At 35.6% G+C, this 24716-nt stretch overlaps 2 protein-coding genes across 9 annotated transcripts in view; one reads left to right on the top strand and one right to left on the bottom strand.

Annotated features, from left to right (window-relative positions):
- Nucleotides 1-8718, top strand: part of LOC124400374 (citron Rho-interacting kinase) — a 64918-nt gene extending 56200 nt beyond the window's left edge. For 5 of the 6 annotated variants that reach the window (XM_046872158.1, XM_046872161.1, XM_046872162.1 and 2 more), the window contains 12 exons: nucleotides 90-259; nucleotides 807-887; nucleotides 1140-1275; nucleotides 5121-5260; nucleotides 5359-5451; nucleotides 5853-5961; nucleotides 6113-6241; nucleotides 6396-6476; nucleotides 6616-6694; nucleotides 7451-7624; nucleotides 7738-8068; nucleotides 8415-8718. In XM_046872158.1, the coding sequence (XP_046728114.1) occupies nucleotides 90-259; nucleotides 807-887; nucleotides 1140-1275; nucleotides 5121-5260; nucleotides 5359-5451; nucleotides 5853-5961; nucleotides 6113-6241; nucleotides 6396-6476; nucleotides 6616-6694; nucleotides 7451-7624; nucleotides 7738-8068; nucleotides 8415-8438 (1547 nt within the window). In that variant the 3' untranslated portion in view covers nucleotides 8439-8718. Of the gene's footprint in view, nucleotides 1-89; nucleotides 260-806; nucleotides 888-1139; nucleotides 1276-5120; nucleotides 5261-5358; nucleotides 5452-5852; nucleotides 5962-6112; nucleotides 6242-6395; nucleotides 6523-6615; nucleotides 6695-7450; nucleotides 7625-7737; nucleotides 8069-8414 lie in introns of those variants that run through there. The other variant, XM_046872163.1, reaches the window with a different exon arrangement.
- A 10701-nt stretch (nucleotides 8719-19419) lies between these two features.
- Nucleotides 19420-24716, bottom strand: part of mtmr3 (myotubularin related protein 3) — a 40949-nt gene continuing 35652 nt past the window's right edge. For 2 of the 3 annotated variants that reach the window (XM_046871333.1, XM_046871331.1), the window contains 3 exons: nucleotides 23606-23694; nucleotides 23144-23170; nucleotides 19420-20412 (listed from right to left, as the gene is read on the bottom strand). In XM_046871333.1, coding sequence (XP_046727289.1) covers nucleotides 20241-20412; nucleotides 23144-23170; nucleotides 23606-23694 — 288 coding nt within the window. In that variant the 3' untranslated portion in view covers nucleotides 19420-20240. The remainder of the gene's footprint in view (nucleotides 20413-23143; nucleotides 23171-23605; nucleotides 23695-24716) is intronic. The other variant, XM_046871332.1, reaches the window with a different exon arrangement.

Consider the following 24716-nt stretch of genomic DNA (forward strand, 5'->3'; position numbering starts at 1 on the left):
AATTTAAAATAAAGATAGCTGTAAAAAGAGGCAACAAAGTGACATTAGTTTTATTGAGAAGGGTATAATGAAATTGTTACGGTCCTCAGACGTGCCATATGTGCTGAAGCTGGAGTTGCTCCCCCACACATCCTGCTGGCCAGCACAGACTCTTTACCTCATGGGTTCAAGCTTTGCAGAGAAGCAGCGGTGGGTGGCAGTTTTGGAGGCCATTGTGGCAAGTGCTCGTGGTGCCCGTGAGAAAGCAGAGGCAGATGCAGTGAGTTTGGAGGAAAGATCTAACCAACTTATTTTGTTGCTGCTATACAGTTACCCCCACCAAATCATTTTCATTTAAAACTTTTATTGTCATACAACATTAATACAGGCTTATAAAAATTTAACAAAGAAGATTATGTGACTATTTAATTTTGGATTTCTTATCTGCACTAACATTATTAAAATTGGTCATGACAAACAAATAATTTATGACCTCTCCAGGAAAGAGAAGCTTTGAATTTAATCATTTTAAATTATATTTAAATAAAGATAAAATAATTTGTTATATTTATTATTATTATATTTATTATTATTATTATTATTATTATTATTATTATTATTATTATATAATAAATGTTTCTAAAACAGCTTGATTGATTTATCTGTTGAAAATAATGTATTTTTCATATGAGTAAAGAGTTTATAAGCATTTGCTTGACAATTACATAGTTGTGTCATACTGACATACAAGTCATTTTAATACCTTTATGAGGATGTATGTCAAATAGGAAAGAATCCATGATTTAAACATTTTTTTCCACTTTTAGAAACTTCTTGGAAATTCTCTGTTGAAGCTGGAGGGAGACGACAGACTGGACATCAATTGCACACTCCCACTCACTGACCAGGTACCACAGTACATATAGAAAACTATTGCAATGTGGAAAGCAAATATTAGAAGAATAAATGAAAAAAGAATAATCATGTTCAAGATGTAGATATAGGATGCAGATCAGTCACTTAAGTGGATATAAGTTTATGCTTTACTTTCTTCATTAATGTAGTTTCTGAATTAAGTATTAATGCTGTATTTATTGGTAAATAGCATTTTTACTAAATTAAACATAGTCTAAAACTATTTTATGTTTGTCTTTGCTCAGATTGTGTTAGTGGGTTCAGAGGAAGGTCTGTATGCACTAAACGTTATAAAGAACTCGCTGACTCACATCCCAGGCTTGGGCTCTGTGTTTCAAATCTACATCATCAAAGAGCAAGACAAGCTGCTCATGATTGTGGGTGAGTGAGCTTCATCTGAACCTGCCAGTTTAGTATGTGTTGAATAATGCATTTTATGTTATGTAAGAAATGCTGCAACTAAAATGCCTGCAATGTTTTCCACATCATCATTCCAACACTCATTTATATTGATATCAATGTTAAGGTTTTGGGAACACATATAGCTGAAATAAGTAATGCTGCTGGATGCTTGAGCATAGCTCTCAATCTTAAATTGCTCAACTGTATAAGCTAGCTGATTTTCTGGATAATAGTGTCTAGAAAGTTAGTTGTACAAAGTTAGTTGTATTCACACTTTTGCATACATAGTATGTACGAAATATTGATGTAATATTTTAAGAGCCTTTTAAATTACTTATATCTGGTAGATGTTTCTGTAAGAGACAGATTTAACAACTTCCAAAAGCTTTTAGTACAAACTTTTGAAAAATTGAGTGTGAATAAACCTAGGGCCGCTGTCACTCAGATGAGGATGGTTTCTCTTTTGAGTCTGGTTCTTTTTAAGGTTTTTTTTTCTCATATCATCTCAGGGAGTTTTCTTTGTCACTGTCACCTCTGGCTAGCTTATTAGGAACTTACAGGGGTAAATTTTTTAATTTAAAATATATATTGTGTTTAAATGTGTAAAGCTGCTTTGTAACAGTGTCAATATTTAAAAGCACTATATACTTAAAAATGGGCATGGAGGGTTTCTCCTGATTTAATTGAGAGGTATGATAATCTTTGGTATAATGGTGTGTTTTATAGACAAGGCAGACAAGCTTATTCCTCCATCTACTGTATATTCCTTATCTATAGAAGGCAGACAATCATATTCCTCCATATTTGTTGTCCATATTCTTGGTGCTAGGTAAAAACTTTTAGGGTGGGTGCTAGTGGGCTAGCATCATTATAATTTGCAAACAATAGTTCTTAATTGTCATCCTGGAGGTGTTTACTTGTAACTTATTTACACACAAAAAAAAATTCCCATAAATGTATTCCCTGTAAAACAATCTATTTCCTGTTCTTCAAAAATCTTAGTTTCCTATTCCTTCTCCCCAGTGTGATTTAATTGACTCATTGCAAGACTAACTTAAGTAAACCTTGACTAATTAACTTAGAATTTGCAACAAATTACTTATTTATACATATAGACAAGTTCAAATTAATCACATGTATTTAAAAAACATACACAAATGTAACATTATTAGAACCCACTGTTTTATACAGGGCAAAATGCATTAAGGAAAAATATACAGTCTGTTGGATCTGTTTTCCACTGAATATTTGGTAGTTTTTGTGTCAAACTATTTTCTTTTATCCTCACTTACTGCATTAGATTGACAGCACCTCCGTAATTTTAGTTTATTGGGTCTCACTAAACTCAACTAAAAACAAGCTGTGTTGTGTATGCACCCAGTAATTAACAGGTTATTGACATTTATCAACATATTCTTATATGAAAAATTCAGTTTATATGAAACAATAAATCTAGTGTAAACCTTTTGTTGGATTTGGCTTGTGCAAAAATATACACATACCTTTACTAAATAATTAATAATTGAGTCTCAATGTAGATTTCTGGGAACCTTTTTTATTATCCTGGTGTTCAGGGGCAGAATATTGAGATTGAAAAGTCTAAACTTTTAAATGTCTCAAAGTTTTTGAAGGTGGGTTAAAAATGAGAATCTCTAACTCAGAGGCCATGGTTCTGTCAGAAAAAAGAGTGGGATATTTCCTTAAAGTGTGGAGCATGATCACACTAGGTCAATCTCTGCATCTCTACTCACCTATGTATGTGGGTAGTGACTTAAAGAATGAGTTTGCATATGCAGACAGTGAAATGCTGTCACCCCCCTCAGGGTGGGTAAGCTTACTTCCTGAGATACGGTGAGGAGCTTGTCAAATTGATAGAGACTCAGATTATAGATGCTTCTTCTTTGCCTTAAGAAAAGAAAGTTCTTTTTATTTGGGCACCTTATGGATATAGATGCTGACAAAGACCTAGAACCTACTGGAAGATTATATTACACATTGGATCCAGAAAGAAGAGGTGGACTAGGGTTAGAGAAGTGTAGTCTGCCCTTCTAAGTTTGTTTTAACATTGAAATAAACCAGGAAAAGAGGATGAATAAATAAATTATGCATTGATTTTAAGTTTAATTAATGGTGTTCTACTTGTGCAAATAAAACAATGAACGATTCACAGAACACTAGTGTCCAGTGAAACTACAACTCTCCTGTTTGCATATGTTTAATGCTAAAAATATTACATTTGTTTTGTAGATTATAACAAATAGGAATTTGCAGAACATAATTTTATTCACTTAAGAACCAGTAACTCTATGGATTTTTAGGCAACTTTTTATCTTCAATATTATGTTAATAAGTAAGCAAATGAACCTGTACAAAATAGTGATGTCCTATTCAAATAGTATCTTTTTCTTCTTCTTTCGGCTTCTCCCATTAGAGGTCGCCACAGCAGATCATCCGTCTCCATACACCCACTGTCCTCTACATCTGCCTCTTTCAACTCAACTACCTGCATGTTTCCCCTCACCACATCCATAATCCTCCTCCTTGGTCTTCCTCTTTTCCTTCTTCCTGGTGGCTCCATCCTCAGCATTCTTCTACCGATATACCCCATGTCCCTTTTCTGAACATGTCCAAACCATCTCAATCTCGCCTCCCTCACCTTGTCTTCAAAACGTCCTACATTCGCTGTACCTCTAATAAACTCGTTTCTAATTCTGTCCATCCTCGTCACTCCCAACGAAAACCTCAACATCTTCAGCTCTGATACCTCCAGCTCCACCTCCTGTCTTTTAATCAATGCCACTGTCTCTAAATCATACAACATCGCAAGTCTCACCACTGTCCTATAAACTTTCCCTTTCACTCTTGCAGATACTCTTCTATCACAAATCACTCCCATCACTCTTCTCCACCCACTCCACCCTGCCTGCACTCTTTTCTTCACTTCTCTAACACACTCTCCATTACTTTGCACTGTTGACCCCAGGTACCTGAACTCCTCCACCTTCTCCACCTCTTCTCCCTGCAACCACACCACTCCACTGCCCTCCCTCTCATTTACACACATGTACTCTGTCTTACTCCTACTGACTTTCATTCCCCTTCTCTCCAGCACATACCTCCAACTCTCCAGGCTCTTCTCAACCTGCTCCCTACTCTCACCACAAATCACAATATCATCCGCAAACATCATAGTCCATGGAGACTCCTGTCTGACCTCGTCCCTTAACCTGTCCATCACCACTGCAATCAGGAAAGGGCTCAGAGCCGATCCTTGATGCTGTCCAACCTCCACCTTGAACCAGTCTGTCGTTCCTACTGCACACTTCACTGCTGTCACACTGTCCTCATACATGTCCTTCACCACCCTCACATACTTCTCTGACACACCTGACTTCCTTCTCATACGATACCACAATTCCTCTCTTGGCACCCTGTCATACGCTTTCTCTAAATCTACAAACACACAATGCAACTCCTTCTGACCTTTTTTATACTTCTCCATCAACATTATTCAAATAGTATAGTTTTACAATATTGTATGTAAGCTGAGAGATGGAGCCCATGTGTGAGAAAGATTGTTTTGTTTATATATGAGTGTGCATTAAAAGTGTGCACACATATTTGGGGCCCAAAGTTACTGTTAGTCAGTCAACACAATATTTAGAAATAAATTATATTATATACTATTTATATTACTTGTATATAGTTAAATGTCACTGTATAAGTAGCTACATGTTTAATTTAAAGTACCTATATATTACACTTAATATGGTGTACACTGACTTATTCTCCATACTATATTGAGCAATAGATTTTTTCTACAGGTGATGAGAGGGCACTGTGCCTGGTGGAGATCAAGAAGGTGAAGCAGTCACTCTCTCAGACCCACCTCCCAACATTGCCGGAAATTGTCCCATACATTTTTGAGACTGTCAAGGGTTGTCACCTTTTTGCTGCAGGGAGGGTATGACTCTTATGCCTCCAGTGCACATAATCAATATAGAATTTAATATGTCTTGCTTTATATTGGTTTTTGTGTAATTTTACCCATTCTATCTTTAGATTGAAAACGGTCCCTGCATTTGTGCAGCAATGCCTAATAAAGTCACGATTTTGCGCTACAATGACAATCTGAGCAAATTTTGCATTCGCAAGGTGAGTGGTAAACCTGTCTTTTACACATAACTAAGTGTGACTCATTATATCATGAAAAACAGTAGATAATTTGATTATTTTACATTTAAAAGCACTTAAAGACATTTTAAGCACAGATTTTAGCCATGTAAATTATTACTCTCCAAGCATTTATTACTGAGTAGTTCTTGATTTAAATGTTGGCTATAATGACCTCCCATTATGGAAATAAGTTTCTTTACAGACCGGTGCACTATTTCCCCTAATTATCTGTATGGGCTTCTCTCTCTCTCTCTCCTCTCTCTCTCTCTCTCTCTCTCTCTCTCTCTCTCTCTCTCTCTATATATATATATATATATATATATATATATATATATATATATATATATATATATATATATATTTCTCTTTCATTTTTTTAGGAGATTGAGACCTTAGAACCCTGTAGCTGTATCTACTTCACCAACTACAGCATCATCATTGGCACCAACAAGTTCTATGAGATTGAGATGAAGCAATATGTGCTGGAGGGTGTGTGGTTTAGGATTGTTTTTAGTAATTGTTCACTCCTCCCATACTGTATCTGGTTACTGTTTGTTACGATTACACTTTGCATAAATTTAGTCCTTTGTAAATACTTAGCATTTAATGTTTAATTCAGGTATTTTGTGCTTCTTCACAGAGTTCTTGGACAAAAATGATGTGTCGTTGTCTTCAGCTATGTTTACCGCATCCTCCTACAGCTTCCCAATTGCCATCATGCAGGTGTCGAGTGCATCTCAGAAAGAGGAGTACCTGCTCTGTTTCCATGGTCAGATTGAGATGCTTATTGTCCACTTTTTTGATCATAATCTACATAAAATTCCATAAATGCTCATAATAAAACATTTCATTTGTTAAGGGGCTGTTAGCAAGCTGAAATTTAATATGCCCTCATCGACTTTTTGCATTGTTTGCACGGGCAGAGTTTGGAGTGTTTGTGGATGCTTATGGCCGAAGAAGTCGCACAGATGAGCTCAAATGGAGTCGTCTTCCTCTGGCATTCGGTACATTTGCCTTGAGACAATTTGTCTTCACATTTAAAAATATCAGGTGCCGACCATAACACAGATGGCACTAATATTTTCTAAAATGAGCAATCCAATATATTAATATTTTACTGCCCAAATCCTCTCTTTTCTTCAGCCTTCAGAGATCCATACCTATTTGTGACTTACTTCAACTCCCTGGATGTTATTGAGCTTCAGGGTCATGGTGCTCTTGGGTAAGTTGCAAAATAACCCACATGGACGTCTAGTAGTAGTAAGTCAAAATGACAGTTAATCACAGTGAAATTAATTATTTATCATAAAATAGTAGGAATATTATATTAAAAGTGGAAGTAGCCTAAACTAGCCTAAACTTGAAATGCAAAATAATAATAATAATAATAATAATAATTATTATTATTATTATTATTATTATTATTATTAATAATAATGGATGGGTGAAATATTGTGAAATACAAGAAGGCAACAAAAACAATAAGGCTAACAATAAAATCAAACAAAATAAACAAATAAGCCAAATAATGAACATCAGCATTATGCTTTTTTAATGCATTCAAAGGTAAAAATACATTATGCTCATGACAACTAATTTAATTTACTGTTCAATATTATGTCAATTTCATTGTACATTGTAATATATTAATATTTATGATATATACTCAGAGACATTTTAATTAGGCTGAATTGTGGATTTTAGCATTTATACCCTCTGACATCATTGTTACATGATATAATTCAATGCTGATTTTTTTATGGAAATATTTTTGTCATAATTAGAATAAAGACGCAAACGTTTATGTTTAAAATTTAAACAAACATCAGTCAATGCATATTTAACATTTACAGAACATTTATATTAACATAAATAGAGTTAAATGCAAAAGTTAAATAGATGTGATTCACTGACATTTATTATTAGAATATTAAATATAGCAGTTTTAACATTTGTGTGTTTTTTGTGAATTGTTCAGGCCTCCTTCACTTGTTCACTTGGATGTCCCTAACCCACGCTACCTAGGCCCAGCCATCTCATCAGGTGCCATTTATCTAGCCTCATCTTACCAGAACAAATTGAGAGTGATCTGCTGCAAGGGCCATGTTGTACGAGAGTCAGGAGAATTGCAGAGGACAGGTTCTAACAGGAGGTACACGTTAATAGGAAAATAAATGCTGTGCAAACAGTATATTCATAAATATATTCTCCAATAAGTATAAACAGTGGTTACATAAGTTGTGTATTTATATACTTCATTGGCAGCTTTGACCTCTGCACCAGTCCAAACAAGCGCGGCCCACCTACTTATAACGAGCACATTTCAAAGCGGCTAGCCTCAAGCCCTGGAGCTCAAGATAGCGTTGTACATCGGGATCCTAGCACACCACACCGTTACCGCGAGGGCCGCACTGAGTTCCGCAGGGACAAGTCTCCAGCACGCCCACTGGACCGTGAGAAGTCTCCAGGGCGTGCTGTGATCGATGCTCGGAGAGAGAGATCTCCAGGTCGGCCACTAGATGAGCGAGAGAGAGAGCGTGAGCGCACACGCCTGCACACAAGCTCAGTCCGTACTCAACTTACACCAGTTAACAAGGTACGCATGAGACACTACCACGTTAACTGCGTGTCCTTCTAGGGATGGCAAGATCAGAGGTTTAAAAGCTGTACATGGATACATGCCATCGCTCTGATAAGTTCTATTAGATAGCATTCCTACACAATCAAAAGATGTACATGTTTTGCCTGATTGAATATACAGAGCCGAAAATACAGTTGTGAACAAAACAAACCTTTGTTTGTGGAAAAGTAAATATAAACTGTAATTCACTGTGACTTTGGTGAGTCTTGTCCCTTTGTGAGTGCCTAGTGATTTGTGAGCTTGGCTCTCTAAGACAGAGCCTGCTGAACTCTGTGACCTCTCTGTCCTGGTGCTGGTGTAGGTGTGGGACCAGTCTTCAGTGTGATCGTGCCTCCTGGACAGCTGAAGTTTAAGAGCCATCGTCCAGTCCCAGCATGGATGGACATGCCATTTTACAGGCACCTCTTTTAATACAACTATTCCATCGTGCCATTGCCTGCTGTGAGCAGAACCACATCATATTTATATTTTTTGGATTTAGCTGGTGTCCAAATGTACAATGTTTTTGCTCATATATTTATGAGGAAGGCAAGCGAATGATTGTAAGTGATATTAATACACATGAAATCCTTTATAATCTTTATATCTTAATTTATATATAATGATATATATATATATATATATATATATATATATATATATATATATATATATATATATATATATATATATATATATATATATATATATATATATATATATATATATATATATATATACATACATACATACATACACACACACACACACACACACACACACACACAAATAAATTCCACATCTTTACTGTAAATATGTGGCCTGCTTTTATAGTTTAAAGGGATATGAGAGTTGAATGACATAGCCAGGTCTATTTTTTAATGCTAAAAAGTGTTTGTATAAAGTTAAGACAAGGTTTTCTTACGGAAAAGCTTCATGTTTTCACTTTCATATATCAGCTATAGTTGACATCAATCATTTGGCTGCTTTTCTTATATCATCTATTGATCTTTTGTTGGATTTTGTAAGAGCTGGCAAACAAAAGTACTTATTAGGCATGTGCTGATAATTATTTTTTTTTACATTACTCATAATAAACCTATGAAGGATAATTATTTGTAGCCATATACATCTGAAATCTTATACCAACAATAATTATGAGCATGACCTTTGTGTGACTGTGTGTGTAGGCTTTTAAAAGTGACGGGATTATGGTCAGATAAATATATCTTCTCATATTGGCATTAGAAATTTCCAACATTTTCTGCTCTTAAGAATTGCGACTACTCTGGTATTCGTTTTTTGTGCCTTTTGTGTTGTTATGCTACTTTGTCAGTTTGTTTATATAGCGGTGAGACTGTTTAAGTGTGTTTTAACTGTGATTGCAGTTTATTTACAAATACACACACTTTCAATATGTTGTGCAGTGTAAAGTATACAACCAAAAACTAATTTCACAGAAAATGAAAAAATTACAAATTTTACTGTCACAACTAAGATATGGCAGAACCTTCTTCATATTATTATTATTATTATTATTATTATTATTATCATCATCATCATTATTATTATCATCATTAATAATAATAAGCATTGCTAGAGTTTTGAGCAGCTAAAGGACTTGGTGGTATCCTTGACCAAGACATGCCTCTAGAAATAAACATGAAACTCCCCAATGAAACTTCAGGTGAACAGCCTCAAATTGTGTTGATAATGGAGATGGGATTGCATTGTTTAATGCAGGACACAATCCAGGCTGCCTTTTTTTAAGTTTTGGCTTAAGGAATTATCATCAAGGGTTTCAAATATGTTCTCTCAGTTTGCACAAATTTTTATTCCAACAACTAATTGGTTGAGTGCCAGAAATGCTGAGGCAAACTTTCATTGATAAAAGATCAGTTCCTAGCATGAGACTTCTGCAGATTTGTAGTGATCTCGGGGCTGCTAAACATGAACTTAACCATGTGCCACCAGAGGGGAACTCTATTCCATTGTTATGGGTTACATCACAAAAGGCAGTGCAGCAGAAAGTCTAGCCTAAAGTGATGAGATAACTGCAAAAAATGACAACTGGTGCGAATGATAAGATATGCAAAGTCTGTTTCTGTAACAGAGAGATCATGAAATGGAATGACTGATGCCTCACTTAACTTTGGTATGACCTCAGGTTAGGTTGGTGCTGTCCCAGCTGCTAGAGGTGAACAAGAAGATCATACAAATCCTTCCTGTAATTAGTCTTTTTCTGCAGAGGTCTATGTGTGCCTTTTATCACAGTGATAGACTAATTACAAGCTCTAATTTAGGAAATGAACCTCTCTTTCAAAAAGGGCTTCACACTTTAAAAAGCACTGTGGGACTTGCTTGGGAATCGGAGATAATAAATCATTGTCTCTGGTGAGTTAATCTAGAGAGAAAGCTAGTCTTAAAGTTGTCATACAAAATTGAATGTTTGAGGCTTTAAAGAGGGAAACTTGTGGTTCAATTAACATTATAATACCCAAGACTGCTGCAAAAAAAAAAAAAACCTAGCCAAGCACATTTTTAGACGTAATGAAGAGAACAGCATTCTTAGCATCAGTAGTTTCATTTAAAGAAATTGAAAGTCCCTTCTGAGTGAATTTCTCTTTTCTGGCGCAGCAGTAAAACAAATGTTTTTCACTTTTTTTTATATCTGAGTACGGACATCATGAATAAATGTGTTTTGCATTGAAGGTTTTAATTTGCACACAACAATCACGTGTTAATGAAACGTGTTATTAATGCGTTATTTTGAAAGCTCTAATATATATATATATATATATATATATATATATATATATATATATATATATATATATATATATATATATATATCTCCACAGCCAGCCACACTATGTAGTTAGAAATTTAACTTTGAGAACATTTTGGTCCATCATAACTTGCTTGCATCACACAATTACATTTTTTAATTCTACTACATCCCAAAGGTTCAACTTGATTCAGATCATGTGACTAGGAAGCACTTTAAAGAAGATTAACATTTTTTTAAACTGGTGCATTATTATACTGGATGTGGTCATTAGAAGATGGTCAATTGTGGCTATAAACGGGTTCGTGTTGTAAGCAATAATGTTCAGTTTGATTTGAATAATCAATCAAGTGTTGAATGATTTATAATAAAAGGCACAAAGTGTGCCAAGAAAACATTCTTCACACCAGTACACCACCTTCACCAGCTGGGCTGTTGACAGGCAGGATAGTCCATGAGTCCATGCTTTTGGCACCAAATTCTAACTCTAACATTTGTGTGCATTAGCAAAAATTAAGATTCATTACACTAGAATACCTTTTGCTAGCCTTTAACATCAGTGGTTTGTTTGCCAGTTTGTTTGGATTCACACCTTTAGTTGTGCTAATTTTATCCATTTACTATTGTTTGGCATACCTCTTTCAGGACTTGAACCATTGTTTTGGTTCTACCCTCTTCAACTGTTCCCCCACGGACTATTCATGGACAGGTCAATTCCTTGAGGCTGCTCAAGAGTGGAAGATTACAAAATCAGTGTGATTAAATAGCACTCTTTGCCCATGCTGTGTAGATTATTACAGACAATACTTCTGTAGTCTCAGTAAATTAGGTCTCTCTTAATGGGTTGTGCATCTTGAGTGCCCATAATAGGGTGCTGAATGTTTTATCTTTGCAGAGAAATGAATGATTCCTAAACATAATTGTGGCTTTTACTACAGTGATGGACCAATTGCCGTCACTAATTCTTATTTAGAAAATAATAGTTCTCCTCAAAAATGGGGCTTTACTCTTTAAACAACATTGGGGGTCATAAATCTGAGGTCATGAGGTCATGGTGGGTTAATCTAGACAGCTAGTCACCCTAGATAGTTTTAAACCTTTCAATAAAACAATAATGTTTGAGGCTTTATATTGAAAATCAAACAAGGAAAGCAAATTTTCAAATTTAATTTAAGAGAAGAGTATTCCTTGTACCACTGATCTCATTGAATGAAAATGAAAGTCCCATTTCTTTTAGTACTGTAAACAGTGCATTTCTTTGTTGTTTCCCATTCTATTTAATACCGTTCCTTATGTTTAAAGTTATTTAAACTCCCCACCATTTCATACATGACCAGTGCTTGTAATATTTATTTTTTTAATTTCACATTAAAGAGTGCTTATCCCCCACCACCACCTGGGACAACACAGCCCCAACCCGCTATCTTTCACATCAGTCTGCAAAACAAAAAAGGGAGAGAAATCAGGGAAATATATCACCACAGAATACAGCTTTTAATGAGTGGAATCAGTCAGCAGGCTGGTGACATCTGAATAATCAGGCACAAACCTAAATATTAGCCAGCCAGTCTTACCTCCTTTGTGGTCTTGGGTCTCAGGCAGGATACAATTATTACCTTCGTATCTATTTGTGGATGCACCGCTTATGACCCAAGGGAAAGTTATTGATCAGAGGTTATTGATCAAAAGGTTGGGGGCTGCCACTGTTAAGCATGGTAGGTGGTATCTTAGTGATTAAGGCATTTGACTTTGGATCCAAAGGTCATGAGTTCAAATTCCAGCCAAACCGAGCTGCCAATCCATTGCCCCTGAGCAAGGCCCTTAACCCCATAGCTGCTAAGCTGTATAAATTAGATGTAAGTCACTCTGAATAAACGCATCTTCCACATGCCATAAATGCAAATGCAACTTGTCATATCCGTACTTACACTCACCTGTTTTTTTGTAATCCTGTCACCTGTCACTTGTTTGTAATCGCTGTGAGTTTCTCAAGGTTTTCAGGTTTGTCCTCAGGTGTAGTCAATGCCATTGCCAGTTGTTACTATAAATGACTATGTCGTCTAAATAGGCAGCAGTATATGCATTATAAAGCAGAGGATTCAGTCCTATGACAAAAAGTATAAAAGTATGGCATTTGTTTTACCCCAAGCAATGTGGAAAATGCCATTTTTAGAGATAGTGGGGTCAGGGGAACCTGCCAATATGTTTTTGGTAAATCTGATCCGGTTAAACGTGTCATGCCGATTGATCAGTTCATTGATACAAGACATTAAATAAGCGTCAAATTTAGTCAATGTGTTGACATATTTAAAGTCTACAAAGAAATGGACTGACCTGTCAGATTTAAGCACCAGGGCCACTGGGCTGCTCCAATCGCTGTGGAATCATTAATTACACCCATGCACCCATCAACCTAAATCTATTTTTTTTTGTGTTCGAGGAGCTAGTATGGACAACACATACTAGCAGTGTGAATTGGGCTGCACTTTTTGGACTTACCCAACTTGGGAACAAATGGTACTTAGCCAGCTAGATCACCTTGTCAAGCGATGCCAGACACTGGCGCTGGACCCAATCAGTCGTTGCTTTTCAGCAGTCAGGCAATAAACTGTCTAAGCCTCACTGTGCCAATCAACTTCGTTTCACTTGCCCATTTTATCTGCTCTCAACTTCAGGAATAGACTGTTTACTTGCTGCCTTGACAGGTTCCATTGTAGGTTTGATTTACTTTATTTATTTCAACATCCCAAAGGTACAATTGGATTCAGATCCTGTGACTAGGAAGCCTTCTGAATAGCATTCTATTTATGTTTTTTTTTTTTTTAAACTAGTGCATTTATTATGCTGTATATTAGGCAGGGTGGATTCAGAGGATCTTTTTAATGGGGTGGCACAGGGGGGGGACCAAGAACCAGTCAGGGGGGCCCATGGAAAAATCATGTGCCCCAACACAAGTGGGATGACATAAAAATGGCACTGCACAATAAAAGACATGCATCTCTCTTTTAATAAATAACAATGTATAATTGTTTAGTTGCGACAATAACTGCATTGTACCCATCTTTGTGCCTTAAATCTTCGAAACAACAGGAAGAAACATATGACATATATATATATATAATATTTTTAATTAGATGTTTTGCTTATTATAACTATATGAAAGGGTATTTGTGTATAAAAGTGTACTTTAAAAAAATGCAAAAGCCATATATTGAGTTTAGCTATCTATAAAGCTTATATTGGCTGGGTGATTTCTCCTTGAACAAATTCACTCATGCTGGGTTGCTTTTGTAAGAAGAAATTAATTACCAAAATAATATTACATGACAACCATGCTTAAAAAATAAAAAAAAAACATTGTTTTGACAATTTGCATAAGTATTCATTAAAAATCACAGCAGTGACTACAAATTTAATAATTTACTGCTGCTGTTAGATTTAGAGTTTTTTCTCACCGTTTTAATTGAATCTATCACTGTCACGAGCGAGCTGATTGCGGAACCTGATGCTCACGAATCACGACAGAACAGATGCAGTGAGACTGTCACATTATATACAATAGCACTTCATTAAACTATACCATTTTCACATGATAGCGATTATACACTTTTTGCTTACTGTGCTGTACTGTGACTTGGGACTTTTTCCTCCTGCCAGTTGACCCTGTATTCTCTGCCATTTCTCAAGTGGCTCTGTAATCTTACCATCATTCTAACCCGGTAACTTGAGCAGCCCTAACTAATTGATAACAGCTTTCGTTGACAAGGAATTTCATTATCGATTAGTTGCAGCCTTACAATTAAGTGACAATTGATTTATATTAATAGACTTAAAGTATGCCAAGAAAACATTCTTCACACCAGACCACCACATTCACCAACCTGGACTGTTGGCAGGCAAGACTGTTGCATTCTGTTTAGCAGTTTGTTTGGATCCACACCATCTTTATGGTTAATTTGATTTGTCTGCTGTTGTTTGGCATACCTCTTTCAGGACTTATTGTTTTGATTCTACCCTCTACAGCTGATTCTACTAGGACTACTCATGGCTAATTCAAGTGCAGCTTAATGCCTTGAGGTTGCACCAAGAGTGGAAACGTTACAAAATCAGTGTGATGCAGTGCTGATCATAGCAGAAAATACTTCTGTACTTCTTAGCGGTGGTGCATCTCAAGTGCCCAAAATAGGTGTTGGTTGTTTTGTTCCTGCAGAGGAATTGATGATTCTTTTATATACAGATCTATACTTTGTTTGCTTTGGACAGACCCAGTGTCTCCATTGTAGACACTTTTGCAAAATATTGTCCAAAAGGACTGTTGTGCCTTTCCACAATGACCCCCTGTGCAAGGGAACCAGCAGGCGAGTCCATCTAAGCAGACAAAAAAAAAATCTCCTTGAAGTCCCCTCTAGTAGATGCCACAGATGAAGAATAACACGGTCTGTTGCACAGGATTTAAGACTACATGAGAGGTCTGGCCTCCACAAGTTTTATTAAAACATGGACGATTATTTGGTAAGAAATGCTTGATAATGTCTATATTATTCTTGGTGGTATTTTAGTAAATAAATATTATATATCCAATATTTGACGTTTGATATCAAATGTCAGTGCAATGTTATGCCTTTTGTTGTTTTAATGAAAAATATTTTTAGTGTAAATAAAAAAAAATAGGTATGAAACTGAGCTAGCTATTTAACAGAGAGCTGACAGACCTCTATAGACCTTTTATATATGAGAAGAGACTGTGAATTAAACAGGGAACCAGAAAAAAAGGGAAGACTAGCAAAACTGCCTGCTTAAAGTTTAGAGGTGCACAAACAAAAGATTTTTAAAAAGAACATAAGAAATATTTGTGACAAGTTAAAAGCAATTCCATATCAGAAAAAAGACAGAACTATCCAATCCCTTTCCAAACTGCAGTTTTAAATAAGTCATTTTTATGGTGTTATTTTCAAAGTCATTTTCATGCATAAATCAACCTATATATCACTCCAGTACCAGTACCACTACTTATGTCTCCTAAGGTTTTATTTTGGTTGAAATTATGCATATTAAGACAGAAAAAGGGTAAAGATTGACTTCTTAAACCATAATACTGAAATATATATGTTCTATCTGGGATGAACTAATGTGATCTATTTAAAGGTTTATGCTGAAAAAAAACTAATATCAGTGCATGCCTAATACATATTTTGCATTATATTTGCATAGTCATTTTCTTGCTACAAAGTGTCCTTGTGCTGTTGCAGTAACTGTATAGCAATTTATGTTAAAATAGTATTTCCTTTTATTAACTCTGCTAACTACAAGATGTCTACTGGGCTGTTCTGAAAATTTTTGCTGCTTAGAGTAAAGATGTCCTGTATGCTGTATGGTGAAATAATGTCCAGTAGCCCTCAGGGTTTGTATAAAACATATTACTGCTTCCTTATTGTGTGAGCTAACCAGCACAGCTACACTAAAAGCCCTTTTTCAAATATTTATAGCACATAACTGTGTTCACATCATACGCATGCATGACTTTGTTCTGTTTAGAAAGCCACTTCAAATGGATTGTTATATATTTATACATATTGATGTTTTTCTTTTTTTTTTTTTTTAAACATGAATGACGGACATTATAAAGTTACGCAGTGTGACTTCTTATTGTCATACAATGAATAAACTGCTGAATAAATAAAAAAAATAAAAATAAATATAAAAAGTTTAAAAAATGGGCTGGTGTTTCATGTTTCAATTTTATTGTCATGTCATTTCTGAGAGAGTCTATTTCAAACAAATATCATTGTGCCTAAAAAGAAACTTAGGAATCTTATTAAAAAAACAAATTCCATGTTCATGGATTGATCCTAATATTTAAATAATTCAAATGTCAAATGACTTCTACTAATCAGGGGGTTAGGCAATATCTAATAAGCATTTAGATTGAACACAGCTACTTCCTTTTTTTATTTTGATCTTAACAGATCAGCAGATTGACCATTCTTTTATGATGTAAAATTAATTTGTTCTGAACTGTTGAGACTGGTAATTAAAATGTTTATATTGATTTACTTGAAGAAAAACTGAAGAAAAACTTTGTGTAATAAAAAACAAAAACAAAAAAAAACATTTGTGAGAATTACTGAAATGAAAGTGTACTGAAATGAAAGTGTGTAGGTATAAAGGCAAACATGGAAACATACAAATGACAATTGTGTGCGTGTGTGTGTGTGTTTAGGGGCATTTGGAGACAGTCATTAGTGCATCAACACTCAGCTCTTTATAAAATAGTGTGTATCATGTGGCAACTGATTTGTAAAAATTTAGATCAAATTTAACATTGAAAATAAATATATGAAATAATGGACAGAGCAGCAGGGAGAAACATTAGTGCAACATTTCCCCAGTACAATAAATGTTAAAAATTTTTCCTGGTTTGCATTTGGTAGGGGTAAAAAATAAAAGTAAAAGAAAAAGAAAAATTATATATATATATATATATATATATATATATATATATATATATATATATATATATATATACACACACACACACACACACACACACACACACACACACACACACACACACACACACAATCAAAATTAGAGAACAATTTATAAACAATTCTGAAATAATGTCATCTTCACTGCTCAACAGTTGAAGGAGTTTTTGTCCTGTCTATACATGCTACCAGAACACCTTTTCCACAAAATAACTAAGGCATTTAAAAAAAAAAACATTATTTTGCAAAAAACACACTGATCAAAATTAGAGAACAACAATGACTGTAGCATGGAAAAGATTACAACAAAATTTTCTGAAGGTTACAACAGTCAGCAATTAGTAGGAAGTGTACACGACTCTGCTCTGAATGACTTCAGCACATCTGCGGCCACAGGACAGCACTAGTCTCTCACACTGCTCTGGTGTGATTTTGGTCCACTCTTCTTCCAGTCTCCTCCACAGTTCGGTGACTGTAGTGGGTTTCTTGGCCATAACTTTGTCACCAAGGATTTTCCAGAGGTTCTCTATTGGGTTGAGATCAGGACTCTGGGCAGGCCATGTCATTATTTCAATGTTTTCAGTTTCAAGGAACTGCTTTACCCGTTTTGCTGTGTGACATGGGCGTTGTCCTGCATGAACACTGCGGGCTGATTGGGTGATGAACGAGGAAGGAACCATATGTTGTTGAAGAAGGTTCTGATAAACATTTGCATTCACTCTGCCATGTAGCTGTATAAGAGGCCCAACTCCTGCTGCAGAAAACACGCCCCAAACCATGACACTTCCTCCTCCACTTTTCACTGACTTCTTTACACACTTTGGGTTCAGTCTTTCTCCAGTTTGTCGCCGAACATAATGTTTCCCATCAGACCCAAATAAATTAAACTTGCTTTCATCACTGAAGTGAACTTTGGACCAGTTCTCCTCTGTCCACACAACATGCTTAGTCTAGCCTTTTGAGTCTTTCTGCTAATGAGAGGTTTGGTCACTGCAGAGTGGGCTTTCAGTCCAAATGCTCTTAAACGTCGAGACACTGTATGACGAGACAGATCCTTACCCTGTTCAGCGCTGAACTGGTGAGTAATTCCAGCTGCAGTGTGGAAACGATTGCCCAATGAGATCCTCTGCAGTATCCTGTCCTCTCTTGTATTTGTCTTCCATGGACGACCAGCCTTCTTGGCAGACTTGAAAGAGTTTGTGATGTTGTAAAGATTCAATATTCTTGAAATCACAGATTTGGAACGACCAACTTGTCCTGCTATGGCTAATAGGGTCATCCCTTTGGCCTTCATCTGGACAACCTGCTGCCGGAGGCTTTCAGTCACTTTAGAACGGCCCACCATCTTGCAGAGTCAGTGAAACTGGAAATTAGGCTGCCAGTTAAATAGGGGTTGACAGATAATCAAGGAAATTAGCACCAGGTACCAGATTAACACCAATAACTGGGAGGTATCTGAAAGTGTTCTCTAATTTTGATCAGTGTGTTTTCTGCAAAATAATGTTTTTTTGTTTTAAATGCCTTAGTTATTTTGTGGAAAAGGTGTTCTGGTAGCATGATATAGACAGGACCAAAACTCCTTCAACTGTTGAGCAGTAAAAATTGACATTATTTTAGAATTGTTCAATTGTTTATAAATTGTTCTCTAATTTTAATCGCCAGTGTGTGTATATATATATATATATATTCAGGACCCAAAAACAATCATTTCTGGTGACTAGGTTTGTGAGCCATTTTTCAAGAATGCTATACAATAGATTTTCCTTAAATGCTATATATATATATGTGTGTGTGTGTGTGTGTGTGTGTGTGTGTGTGTGTGTGTATACGTATATATACACATGTATATCTATATTATTTTCTTTTGTTTTGCATTATGTTACAAAAAAGCAATTAGTAAAAAAAGTTAAGTGGCAAAAAAGCACAAAAGTGTATGCGCAAAAGTGAAGCATCAATTTTCACCTTAGGCTACAACAGGATCAGCAATATGAGGGGGAAAAAAAACTGCATTACCAATTCATCACAAGCAGCTGAATGAAGAGAGATGTATGTAATAAATGCACATGCACTTTACTCATCTCTTCAGCTGGTTTCACTTGGCAGAAAACCAGTAACTGTTCGGAGAAAGCAGCTGCCCAGAAACAGAGAGTCAGTTTAGGTTCAGTTTTTTAGTCTGCATTACCTAAACAAAAGAGGTCTGCTGTATAATGATAAATTTGATTAATAAAGATCAAATTATGACAAGTGTGCAAAAACAAAACACAAATAACTGGTGTGCTTAAATATTTGGTCTGACCTCAAAAAGCATTTACAGAGTCACCTCCGAGTCTCTGATAGTTGAAAACTTTTCCTGTACAAAGAGCAGCAATAAATGAACAGCTACAGGAGTAATAGAAACCTTTTTTCACTCAAAAAACACCCTACATACTTAGCAATCCCTTCAATTTAATTTCAATTACAACTGGGTACCCCAAGATAGCCAGCTCTAAAACCATGCAGGATTTACCTTTTATATCTAAGGGAAAGGGAATGCTAAAAGGAATCAAATGGTTTCAGCAGAACCCGAGTCAATCCTGACATCAGAAGCATGTCCAGCAGTTCAATAAAGATCTGTGCGTATCTCAGCTATCCAAACCAGCAGTCAGTCACATGAATGTGCCACCCAAAGTGCTTAATATATTCCAAGAAGTATCCTTAGATACCTCGCTTCTAGACACATATCACTCCATATATAAACATATTTCCCGTCCAGATGCAGAAGAATAAAAAAAGGGGAAACATTTTCCTGCTCCAGCCATGAATAAAAGTCCAAAAGCCTCAAATGTTTATCCCTCAGCTACTGTGCATGTTGAGGTGACAAGCTTGGAAATGGTTAGTTGGAGCTGGCTGTGATAGATTTGTCAAACTCCAGCTGTAGAGAAGGAACAGAGGACTGCAGGCTGTTGTAACATGCCTTACACACACGGCTTGGCTCAAACAGCTGCTGACTTGGCACAGGGATTTTCTGATCACAGCAGCTGGCACAAAACACATTACCACAGTTCCTGCAGACAGAAACAAAAAGAGAATTTGAGAGAGAAGGAAATGCAGGGCAAACTGCATGAGCAAGTTAATTATGTCACTTGTGCTTAATTATGCCTGCAGTGAGTTCAAGGCTCAACGGAGAACCAATGCTGTAAAACAATTTGGTTTAATTACATGCATGACATTGTTCTTAAAAAAAAAAAAGCAGTCAGTCAGTACAGTTCCCTCTGAAAATACTCAAAGATCAAATACATTTCTTTTTGGATTTGCATCTGGATTTGGGAACAAAAGATGAACATGAGACAATAGAGTTTTAGCTTCAACAAATGAAAACATGGCGTGACTTTGAGTGACAAAGTAACCTAAAAGGTCTTGCTGTATGATGACATTCCTCCAAATTACAACTGATGGACAGAATGTTTCTGTAAACTCCTCAATTAATTTTGCTGCTACAATCATTATAATAGATTAGTTATCCTATTCCATAAGCATCCATGCAGACCGTAGCTATGAGACTACCTCCACTGGGCTTGACCAGTACACAATTCTTTGCTGAAAATTACTCCTGGCTCAGATTCAGTCAGATAATCATGGTTTGCATTATATAGTAAAGTGATTGAGGTTGTTGGTGATGTCTGTTGTATTAGGGGTTTTTTCACAGCTCAATATTTGTATCAACTGCTTCTGCTTTGCCCGGCCTGTTTAATGTCTGGTTATTTTTACAATAATGGCTTCTTTCTTTTTCAGGACATTCTAAATTGTTGTATTGGTGTCCAGTGTTTATACAATGAATTTAAAAGGGCACAGCTGGGCAAGAAGAAACACCTGTCAGTCACATATTCCAAAATTTGGGATCATTTGGAAAAAGTGGTTCGGTTGAAAGTAAAGGTGCCATGATCTAAATTGTTTACGAAAACTGAAATTCTGATTGTCACATATTGATTTATTAATTACAAATTCAAATGCCTTCAGTGTGTAGCAAAAAAAAGAAACTTTCAGAGGGAAATGTAATACAGTCTCATGCACATTTAACAGAAACCCGTTTTAGATTAATGAACAAATAGCAAGGAGGAAGGTGCAAATTCTCCACATGCACCTTCTCAGATTGTTTTAAACAAATAAACATGCACACTGTCTTCACATGGTACACACAAAACACAAGACTCTACATGCGCTCTCGCACCTCTTCATTGGCTTGTTTGGGACATTTCACAAATGGCATACATATTACTGAACACTATAGAGTGCTAGAACTTTAGGAAATGTTACATGTGCAATATATTAAATGTGCTGTACATGTAACAGTGTGCTAAAACTGATAGAGTTAACATTAAGAATAATAAAGCGACAAAAAAAGTATAATTAAATAAATAATAGAATAGAAAGGTTCTATTCTAATAAATTGTATTGACGTGTGAAAAGACACTGTTTACACAATTCTTTGCTGAAAATTACCCTGGCTCAGATTCAGTCAGATAATCATGGTTTGCATTATATAGTAAAGTGATTGAGGTTGTTGGTGATGTCTGTTGTATTAGGGGTTTTTTCACAGCTCAATATTTGTATCAACTGCTTCTGCTTTGCCCGGCCTGTTTAATGTCTGGTTATTTTTACAATAATGGCTTCTTTCTTTTCAGGACATTCTAAATTGTTGTATTGGTGTCCAGTGTTTATACAATGAATTTAAAAGGGCACAGCTGGGCAAGAAGAAACACCTGTCAGTCACATATTCCAAAATTTGGGATCATTTGGAAAAAGTGGTTCGGTTGAAAGTAAAGGTGCCATGATCTAAATTGTTTACGAAAACTGAAATTCTGATTGTCACATATTGATTTATTAATTACAAATTCAAATGCCTTCAGTGTGTAGCAAAAAAAAGAAACTTTCAGAGGGAAATGTAATACAGTCTCATGCACATTTAACAGAAACCCGTTTTAGATTAATGAACAAATAGCAAGGAGGAAGGTGCAAATTCTCCACATGCACCTTCTCAGATTGTTTTAAACAAATAAACATGCACACTGTCTTCACATGGTACACACAAAACACAAGACTCTACATGCGCTCTCGCACCTCTTCATTGGCTTGTTTGGGACATTTCACAAATGGCATACATATTACTGAACACTATAGAGTGCTAGAACTTTAGGAAATGTTACATGTGCAATATATTAAATGTGCTGTACATGTAACAGTGTGCTAAAACTGATAGAGTTAACATTAAGAATAATAAAGCGACAAAAAAAGTATAATTAAATAAATAATAGAATAGAAAGGTTCTATTCTAATAAATTGTATTGACGTGTGAAAAGACACTGTTTTCACAATTTTTTTGCTTATTATAAAATCAAATTTTGTATTAATTTAAATAGTTTGACTCATTAAATATCTGTAAATAACTTTTGTTACTTTGGGGATTTCATACAACACAAACCCTGAGAGCATTTGCAAAGTTCCCTCTCATTTTTATTTGCACATAATTTACTGTTTAAAATTGTATTCATCTAATTAATTCAGAATTTCAGTAGCAGCAGAAAAGAGCTGCAGACACCCCAAACTCCAAAGCAATTCCCTGCAATATTTAAGTGCAAGACATCCAATATTGAACTTTAGTCAAAGGACGTGATAGAAAAGTGTCTTCAGCCAAAAAAGGATGAATTTTTACTTTAAAGTAGCATGTGATTAAAAGGACAGTAAAGAGGTGATGAGAGAAGAAAAGTGAAGAAGAGATAGTGGGTGTCTTTTTCTCACCAGGCCTCCTCCACACACTCCTTGCTTCTGTCATAGAAAAAGGGGGAAATAAGAAATGCTAAAAAGGCATTTAAACCATCGCAATCTCTTCAGGGATAACAAGTGTCATTAACCTGAACTTCTGTTACCAAGCCCACGTAGTCAATACACATTACATGTAATCTCTGCAAAAAATAAAATCTTAATATTGTTTTACTCATATCCTTAATGATGAGGGTTTTTCCATTAGCTGTAGGTGCACTTATTTTCCTGTGTTTACAATGATAGACACTACCTACAGAATTGAATAGGTTTGCTTGGAATTTGACAGTTTAAATAAAAAAAATGTTATGGATAAAACCTGGTTAAATCAGTTGACACTGCTATAATTAGATTTGCAAATAGATTACATAAGAGTCTCTACATAGGAACATCATATACACCAAAGAGTATAAATTGTGGAAATCTTATGCCTCTCATTACCTGCAATGATGTTTCCTGGTTACCAGCCAAAATTCTTTTTCACAGCCATAACATTGTGCAGCCAAATGATCAGGGTACCATCGTGTCACCTGCAGTATAATTATCAAATCATTTTTCTTGCATGAATACTTTGCTGTTATCATGAAAGGATTTAAAGTTTTGAATTATAACTGACTGATCTATTATTACCTGTTTATCTGAAATGATCCTACATTTTGATTAAACTAATATAAGTATAAACAGTTAAAAGAAAGTATACTAGTAAACAGCAGTCAACATTTATACTCAACCTTATATTACTGGCAGGGCAATTAAACTGCTGCTGTTCATGATTTTCTTGGCTGTGGCACCTGACGTAAGGTACATATTTAAATTGACAGCAGTTTATAGCAGAAAGAGGTATGACTTTGATACAGAACTGTCAATGGCAAAACAGTCAAGAATGATCCGGAAGGTTACTATCACTACTATGGTGGATACAAATTTTCAGTGTGGAGTGTATGCACAGAGGGGTCTATGAGTTTTCAACAGATTTGCTGTAGGCTCTCTGTTTTTGACACTTAATTTGTTCACTGCATGATGCTATGCATAATAGAATGAAACAGCTTAAGAGTCACTCTCATTTGCTGAACTACTCTGTGGTGGCTACTAGTGTTGTAGCTTGGCTTGTAAGATAACGTCCAATTATCCACAATATTCTCACTCAAGGCTTTAAAGGATTGTAGGAGGATGCCCTCTGAAAGTGCATCCTCTGTTTTTGTTGTGTACACAATCTTTTTTTTCCAAAGCAATAGCGATTACTGTTAATTGTATAAAGTGCAACCTCGATACTCGCGGGGGTTACGTTCTATGACCGCTTGCGAATAACAAAAAATGCAAGGTTTGACTCTCCTTTTGATGGTTCCTTTTCCAAGGGGAATTGTACATGTACTATACTGTAAACCCAACAACAATTGCCAATTACTTGTCATAAATGTTTTATTTACTACTTTAAATGAATAATACAATAATAAAATAGTTTTTCAAACATGTTTATGTAATTTATTAGTACAAAATGTTACTCCGAACTTTCGAGCCACTCGCAGGTTCTCGTGAACTATCAGATTTTTCG

Source organism: Silurus meridionalis, chromosome 17, assembly GCF_014805685.1.
Source record: "Silurus meridionalis isolate SWU-2019-XX chromosome 17, ASM1480568v1, whole genome shotgun sequence".
Classification (NCBI taxonomy): domain Eukaryota; kingdom Metazoa; phylum Chordata; class Actinopteri; order Siluriformes; family Siluridae; genus Silurus; species Silurus meridionalis.